Consider the following 7,900-nt stretch of genomic DNA (forward strand, 5'->3'; position numbering starts at 1 on the left):
CTGATCATTAGACTACTCCTACGCTGTTGTCAATGTTTCACGCTACGCCGACCAGGTAAGTCTCCTCGCACCTTTGTTGGTCTAAGCAAGGAGTACTTCAGGAGTTTTGTAGACTCATTTCCTTTAGCCTAACTCAACACTCTCTTGTCTCTGTCTCTGTCTCTCTCTCTCTGTCTCTCTGTCTCTCCTCCACAGCAAATGGTGATGAGCCTGCGCGTTTCAGAGCTGCAGGTTCTGCTAGGTTACGCGGGCCGCAACAAACACGGTCGAAAACATGAGCTGTTAACCATGGCCTTGCATCTCCTGAAAGCCGGCTGCAGCCCCGCCGTGCAGATGAAAATCAAGGAGCTGTACTGCAGACGCTTCCCCACCAAGATGGGCTCTCCCTCAGAGCTGGTCCTGCCCGGACCACACTACCCTGCCTCGGGAGGAGGGGCACCGCCGCCCTACCTGCCGGCCTCAGCCAGCTGGCGATGAGGGCCACGGGCATGGGGAGTACCCTCGCCGGCTGCCCTGCTGCCCATCTCGTTGCTGGGGCCTGGCAAGCATGAGCTCAGCGGGCTGGCGCACCACCTGCCCACCTCGGCCACCCTGCATCCGGTGCACCCAGACGTCAAGCTGCAGAGGCTGCCCTTTTACGATATGCTGGACGAGCTCATCAAACCCACCAGTCTAGGTAAGGGTGTCTGTGGGTGGCTGGTGTCTGTCTGTGGGTGGCTGGTGTCTGTCTGTGGGTGGCTGGTGTCTGTCTGTGGGTGGCTGGTCTGTCTGTGGGTGGCTGTCTGTCTGTGGGTGGCTGGTGTCTGTCTGTGGGTGGCTGGTGTCTGTCTGTGGGTGGCTGGTGTCTGTCTGTGGGTGGCTGGTGTCTGTCTGTGGGTGGCTGGTGTCTGTCTGTGGGTGGCTGGTGTCTGTCTGTGGGTGGCTGGTGTCTGTGTGGGTGGCTGGTGTCTGTGGGTGGCTGGTGTCTGTGGGTGGCTGGTGTCTGTGGATTGGTATGTGTAGTGTTGCAAAACTACCTCTTCTGACTATTGACCCTTTTCACAACTTCATGGTTGTTTGATCAATTGGACTGATCAATGTAAGAAGCCTCGCGGATTTTGGTGAATTCTTTCTACTGATCCAAAGTCACGCTGTTGCTACTGCCTGTAAACACACAGTCCAGTTCAAAGTTGCAAGGTTGCAAGTTCAAACCCCCGAGCTGACAAGGTACAAATCTGTCGTTCTGCCCCTGAACAGGCAGTTAACCCACTGTTCCTAGGCTGTCATTGAAAATAAGAATTTGTTCTTAACTGACTTGCCTAGTTAAATAAAGGTAAAAAATAAAAGTGAATGATGACAGGCCCTACTGCCTGTAAACATACAGTCCAGTTCAAAGTGAATGATGGCAGGCCCTACTGTCTGTAAACACACAGTCCAGTTCAAAGTGAATGATGACAGGCCCTACTGCCTGTAAACATACAGTCCAGTTCAAAGTGAATGATGACAGGTCCTACTGCCTGTAAACATACAGTCCAGTTCAAAGTGAATGATGACAGGTCCTACTGCCTGTAAACATACAGTCCAGTTCAAAGTGAATGATGGCAGCAGGCCTGTGTGGCAAATGGCTTATTTGCATAAAGGCCTACTGTATCACTGATTGGCTATGGTGCTCCAGTCTGTGTCGTCTGGACAATAGGTTTTATTTACTGCAGTGTTAATTGTTCAAATGCACAGCTGTTTTCCCTCTATATATTACTGTAGAATTTTCACAAATGCTAATGAAGTGGGAACATCTGAAAATGATCATATCTATGTGCTTATCAGTCCATTTAGAAGCAGGCATCATATTCTTACTGGGGGCATATATGAACATATTTGAACAAGAATTCATTGTTGCTAAAACGGTGTCAGTTCCATGTTAATATAATAATGATTCATGCTCTACCAACTGGGGGCCATACGATACCATACGGGGCCATACGAGACCCGGGGCCATACGAGACCATACAGAGCCATACGGGGCCATACGGAGACGGACCCACTGGGTTCTGGGCCATACGGGACCAGGGAGCCAAACGGCCATACGGGCCATACGGGGCCATGACGGAGCCATACGAGACCATACGGACCATACGAGACCTGGGCCATACAGACCATACGGGACCATACGGAGCCATACGGGGCCATACTGGGCCATACGGAGCCATACGGGACCAGTTACGGGACCATACGGGCCATAGGACGGGACCAGCGGGCCATACGGGACCATACGGAGCCATACGGACCATACGGAGCCATACGACCATCACATACGGGGATTGGCCATACGGGCCATACGAGACCATACGGGCCATACGGAGCCATACGGGACCATACGGGCCATACGGGACCATACGGAGCCATACGGGACCATACGGAGCCATACGGGACCATACGGGACCATACGGAGCCATACGGGACCATACGGAGCCATACGAGACCATACGGAGCCATACTGGAGCCATACTGGGACCATACTGGGCCATCCGGGACCCATACTGGGCCATCCGGGACCATATAGCCATACGGGGCCATACGGAGCCATACTGGGCCATATGGAGCCATACGGACCAGTGGGACCATACGGGACGGGCCAACGGGGCCATACGGGAGCCATACGGGCCATACGGGGCCATACGGGACCATACGGAGCCATACGGGACCATACGGAGCCATACGGGACCATACGGAGCCATACATACGGGGGACCATACGGAGCCATACGGGCCATACGGAGCCATACGGGCCATACGGGACCATACGGGCCATACGGGACCATACGGAGCCATACGGGGCCATACGGGACCATGCCATACGGGACCATACGGGCCATACGGGACCATACGGGCCATACGGGACTATACGGAGCGATACGAGACCATACGGAGCCATACTGGGCCATCCGGGACCATACGGAGCCATACTGGGCCATCCGGGACCATACGGAGCCATACGGGGCCATACGGAGCCATACTGGGCCATATGGAGCCATACGAGACCATACGGGCCATACGGGCCATACGGGGCCATACGGGCCGGGACCATACGGAGCCATACGGGCCATACGGAGCCATACGGGACCATACGGAGCCATACGGGACCATACGGAGCCATACGGGGCCATACGGGCCATACGGGGCCATACGGGCCATACGGAGCCATACGGGACCATACGGGCCATACGGGCCATACGGGGCCATACGGGACCATACGGGCCATACGGGACCATACGGAGCCATACGGGCCATACGGGGCCATACGGGCCATACGGGCCACGGAGCCGGGACCATACGGAGCCATACGGGACCATACGGAGCCACGGGCCATACGGGACCATACGGAGCCATACGGGACCATACGGGCCATACGGGGGCCATACGGGACCATACGGGGCCATACAGAAATATTTTTAGGCCTCTCAGGCTGTGCATCCTCTGTCTTTCTAAGTAACCTATTTATAATAACGTGTACAGTTGCAGCCATTGCATCTCAACACTGCTTTTTATTTTGAAATGTCCCGTTCTATTAGATATGCAAATGCTGCATCACACCCCACTGCACCTTGTCTGATAAAACACCTCCCCTTTCAACCTGCACCAACTTCCCTGCAAATATATGGAAATGTCTACATTTTCCTACATTAGCATTTTGATGGAGTAGGATACCGGATTGTGATTCATTTGCCTCCGGTTGCATGTACAAACACACTGGCCACAACACTGTCCTCTCGCCACATCTCTCCTCTCTCCATCGCTCTCGTTTTTGACGTGCTGTGTTGTGTGATGAAATCCTACAGCCATACACCTGTGCCTACAAAACACATCCCCCATCATGTGACTGTTAGGCACATATATACACACACACACGCTCCTCCACACAAACTCTTACCAAACCTCATAAAAAAACAGTGACCCATTCAAATAAATAATGCATTTCAATCACACGTGTCCCCCAGGCAGAGAGAACAGCCCGAGGTAGAGAATGGAGCTGCTTTCAGTCATTGAAGACCTGATTCCTTCCCTGCACGGTGTGGTAATGAATTATCCACAGCCTTAGTTTTTGAGGAGATGACCCTCTTTATCCTAATAATAATGGCAGGACAGTAATGAAGCAGCTTGATTAATTCATTTGCCTTCCCAGACGGACCGAGGGGAGCCTCTCTCTCTCTCTGTTTATCTATAGTTATATTCCTCTTTCTCTTTTCATCTCTAGCTCTATTCCTCTCTTCCCCCTCTCTCTCTCTCTCTCTCTCTGTTTATCAATAGTTATATTCCTCTCTTTCTCTTTTCATCTCTAGCTCTATTCCTCTCTTCCCTCTCTCTCTCTTCCCCCTCTCTCTCTCTCTCTTCTCCTCTCCCTCTCTCTCTCTTCCCCCTCTCCTCTCTTCCCCTCTCTCTCTCTCTCTCCCTCCTCTCTCTCTCTTCCCTCTCTCTCTCTTCCCCTCTCTCTCTCTCTCTCTGTTTATCTATAGTTATATTCCTCTCTTTCTCTTTTCATCTCTAGCTCTATTCCTCTCTTCCCTCTCTCTCTCTTCCCCCCTCTCTCTCTCTTCTCCCTCTCTCTCTCTCTTCCCCCTCCCCTCTCTCCCCCTCTCTCTCTCTCTCCTCCCCCTCTCTGTTTATCTATAGTTATATTCCTCTTTCTCTGTTCATCTCTAGCTCTATTCCTCTCTTCCCCCTCTCTCTCTCTTCCCTCTCTATTCCTCTTTCTATTTCATCTCTAGCTCTATTCCTCTCTTCTCTCTCTCTCTCTCTCTCTGTTTATCTATAGTTATATTCCTCTTTCTCTTTTCATCTCTAGCTCTATTCTCTCTTCTCTCTCTCTCTCTCCTCTCTCTGTTTATCTATAGTTATATTCCTCTTTCTCTTTTTCTCTAGCTCTATTCCTCTCTTCCCCCTCTCTCTCTCTCTCTCTCTGTTTATCAATAGTTATATTCCTCTCTTTCTCTTTTCATCTCTAGCTCTATTCCTCTCTTCCCTCTCTCCCTTCCCCCTCTCTCTCTCTCTTCTCCCCTCTCTCTCTTCCCCCTCTCCCTTCCCCCTCTCTCTCTCTCTCCTCCCCTCTCTGTTTATCTGTTTATTTATAGCTCTATTCCTCTCTCCCCCCTCTTCTTCCCCTCTCTCTCTTTCCCCCTCTCTCTCTTCCCCCTCTCTCTCTCTTCCCCCTCTCTCTCTCTTCCCCCTCTCTCTGTTTATTTATAGCTCTATTCTCTCTCTTCCCCCTCTCTCTCTTCCCCCTCTTCTCTCTCTTCCCCTCTCTCTGTTTATTTATAGCTCTATTCCCTCTCTTCCCTCCTCTCTCTCTTCCCCTCTCTCTCTTCCCCCTCTCTCTTCTCTCTCTCTCTTCCCCCTCTCTGTTTATTTATAGCTCTATTCCTCTCTTCCCCCTCTCTCTCTTCCACCTCTCTCTGTTTTTTTATAGCTCTATTCCTCTCTTCCCCCTCTCTCTCCTCTCTTCCCTCTCTCTTCCCCTTTCTCTCTCTTCCCCCTCTCTGTTTATTTATAGCTCTATTCCTCTCTTCCCCCTCTCTCTTCTCTCTCTTCCACCTCTCTCTGTTTTTTTATAGCTCTATTCCTCTCTTCCCCCTCTCTCTCTTCCCTCTCTCTTCCCTCTCTCTTCCCCTTTCTCTCTCTTCCCTCTCTCTGTTTTTTTATAGCTCTATTCCTCTCTTCCCCTCTCTCTTCCCCCTCTCTCTTCTCTCTCCCCTCTCGGTCTGTTTATTTATAGCTCTATTCCTCTCTCTTCCCCCTCTCTCTCTTCCCTCCTCTCTCTTCCCCCTTTCTCTCTTCCCTCTCTCTCTTTCCCCTCTCTCTTCCCTCTCTTCCCCCTCTCTGTGTATCTATAGCTCTATTCCTCTCTTCCCCTCTCTCTGTTTATTTATAGCTCTATTCCTCTCTTCCCCTCTCTCTCTTCCCTCTCTCTTCCCCTTCTCTCTTCTCTCTCTTCCCCTCTCTCTTCCCCCTCTCTCTGTTTATTTATAGCTCTATTCCTCTCTTCCCCCTCTCTCTCTTCCCCTCTCTTCCCCCCTCTCTTCTCTCTCTTCCCCCTCTCTCTCCCCTCTCTGTTTATTTATAGCTCTATTCCTCTCTTCCCCTCTCTCTCTTCCCCCTCTCTTCCCCCTCTCTCTTTCCCCTCTCTCTCTTCCCCCTCTCTCTTCCCCCTCTCTCTTCCCCCTCTCTTCCCTCTCTCTTCCCCCTCTCTCTGTTTATCTATAGCTCTATTCCTCTCTCTTCCCTCTCTCTCTTCCCCTCTCTCTCTTCCCCTCTCTCTCTTCCCCCTCTCTCTCTCTTCCCCCTCTCTCTCTCTTCCCCCTCTCTCTCTCTTCCCCCTCTCTCTCTTCCCCTCTCTCTTCCCCCTCTCTCTTCCCCCCTCTCTCTCTTCCCCTCTCTCTCTTCCCCTCTCTCTCTTCCCCCTCTCTCTTCCCCCTCTCTCTTTCCCCTCTCTCTCTTCCCCCTCTCTCTTCCCCCTCTCTCTTTCTCTCTTCCCCCTCTCTTCCCCTCTCTTCCCCCTCTCTCTGTTTATCTATAGCTCTATTTCTCTCTTCCCTCTCTCTCTTCCCCTCTCTCTCTTCCCCCTCTCTCTTCCCCTCTCTCTTCCCCCTCTCTCTGTTTATCTATAGCTCTATTCCTCTCTCTTCCCCTCTCTCTCCCCTCTCTCTCTTTCTCTCTCTTCCCCTCTCTCTCTTCCCCTCTCTCTTCCCTCTCTTCCCCCTCTCTCTGTTTATCTATAGCTCTATTCCTCTCTCTTCCCTCTCTCTCTTCCCTCTCTCTCTTCCCCTCTCTCTCTTCCCTCTCTCTTCCCCTCTCTCTTCCCTCTCTCTCTCTCTCTTCCTCTCTCTCTTCCCCTCTCTCTTCCCCCTCTCTCTCTCTTCCCTCTCTCTCTGTTTATTTATAGCTCCATTCCCCTCTTCCCCCTCTCTTCCCCTCTCTCTTCCCTCTCTCTTTGTTTATCTATAGCTCTATTCCTCTCTCTTCCCCTCCTCTCTTCCCTCTCTTCCAACTCTCTTCCCCCTCTCTCTTCCCTCTCTCTCTTTTCCCCCTCTCTCTGTTTATTTATAGCTCTATTCCTCTCTTCCCCTCTCTCTTTTATCTATAGCTCTATCCCTCTTCCCTCTCTCTTTATTCTCTTCCCCTCTCTCTCTTCCCCCTCTCTCTCTCTTCCTCTCTCTTTCCCCCTCTCTCTTCCCCTCTCACTCTTTTCTCTCTAGCCTTTACTCTTTTCTCTCTCTCTTCCCTCTCTCTCTTCCCTCTCCTTCTCTTCCCCCCTCTCTCTGTTTATTTATAGCTCTATTCCCCTCTTCCCCCTCTCTCTTCCCTCTCTCTCTTCCCTCTCTCTGTTTATTTATAGCTCTATTTCTCTCTTCCTCTCTCTCTTCCCCCTCTCCTTTCCCTCTCTCTCTCTTCCCTCTGTCTGTTTATTTATAGCTCTATTCCTCTCTCTTCCCTCTCTCTCTCTTCATCTCTCTCTTTCCCCTCTCTCTTCCCCCTCTCTGTTCATCTCTAGCTCTATTCCTCTCTCTTCCCCTCTCTCTTCCCTCTTTTCATCTCTGTTTATTTTTTAGCTATATTCCTCTCTTCCCCCTCTCTCTTCCCTCTCTCTGTTTTCTATCTCTAGCTCTCTTCCCCTCTCTCTCTCTTCCCCTCTCTCTGTTTATCATCTCTAGCTCTTTGCCTCTCTTCTTCCCTCTCTCTCTTTTCATCTCTAGCTCTATGCCTCTCTCTTCCCTCTCTCTCTCTTCATCTCTAGCTCTATGCCTCTCTTCTCTCTCTCTCTGTTCATCTCTAGCTCTATGCCTCTCTCTTCCCCCTCTCTCTGTTCATCTCTAGCTCTTTGCCTCTCTTCCCCCTCTCTCTCTTTTCATCTCTAGCTCTTTGCCTCTCTT

At 51.2% G+C, this 7,900-nt stretch overlaps 1 protein-coding gene across 1 annotated transcript in view; it reads left to right on the top strand.

Moving 5' to 3' along the window:
• The window catches only part of LOC121844648 (E3 SUMO-protein ligase PIAS1-like), a 46,904-nt gene extending 46,427 nt beyond the window's left edge, over window positions 1–477 (top strand). The window contains exon 2 of the mRNA XM_042314983.1: window positions 196–477. Coding sequence (XP_042170917.1) covers window positions 196–477 — 282 coding nt within the window. The remainder of the gene's footprint in view (window positions 1–195) is intronic.
• The last annotated feature ends 7,423 nt before the right edge of the window (window positions 478–7,900 follow it).

The sequence above is a fragment of the Oncorhynchus tshawytscha genome, unplaced genomic scaffold, assembly GCF_018296145.1.
Source record: "Oncorhynchus tshawytscha isolate Ot180627B unplaced genomic scaffold, Otsh_v2.0 Un_contig_111_pilon_pilon, whole genome shotgun sequence".
NCBI classification, from domain to species: Eukaryota; Metazoa; Chordata; class Actinopteri; order Salmoniformes; family Salmonidae; genus Oncorhynchus; species Oncorhynchus tshawytscha.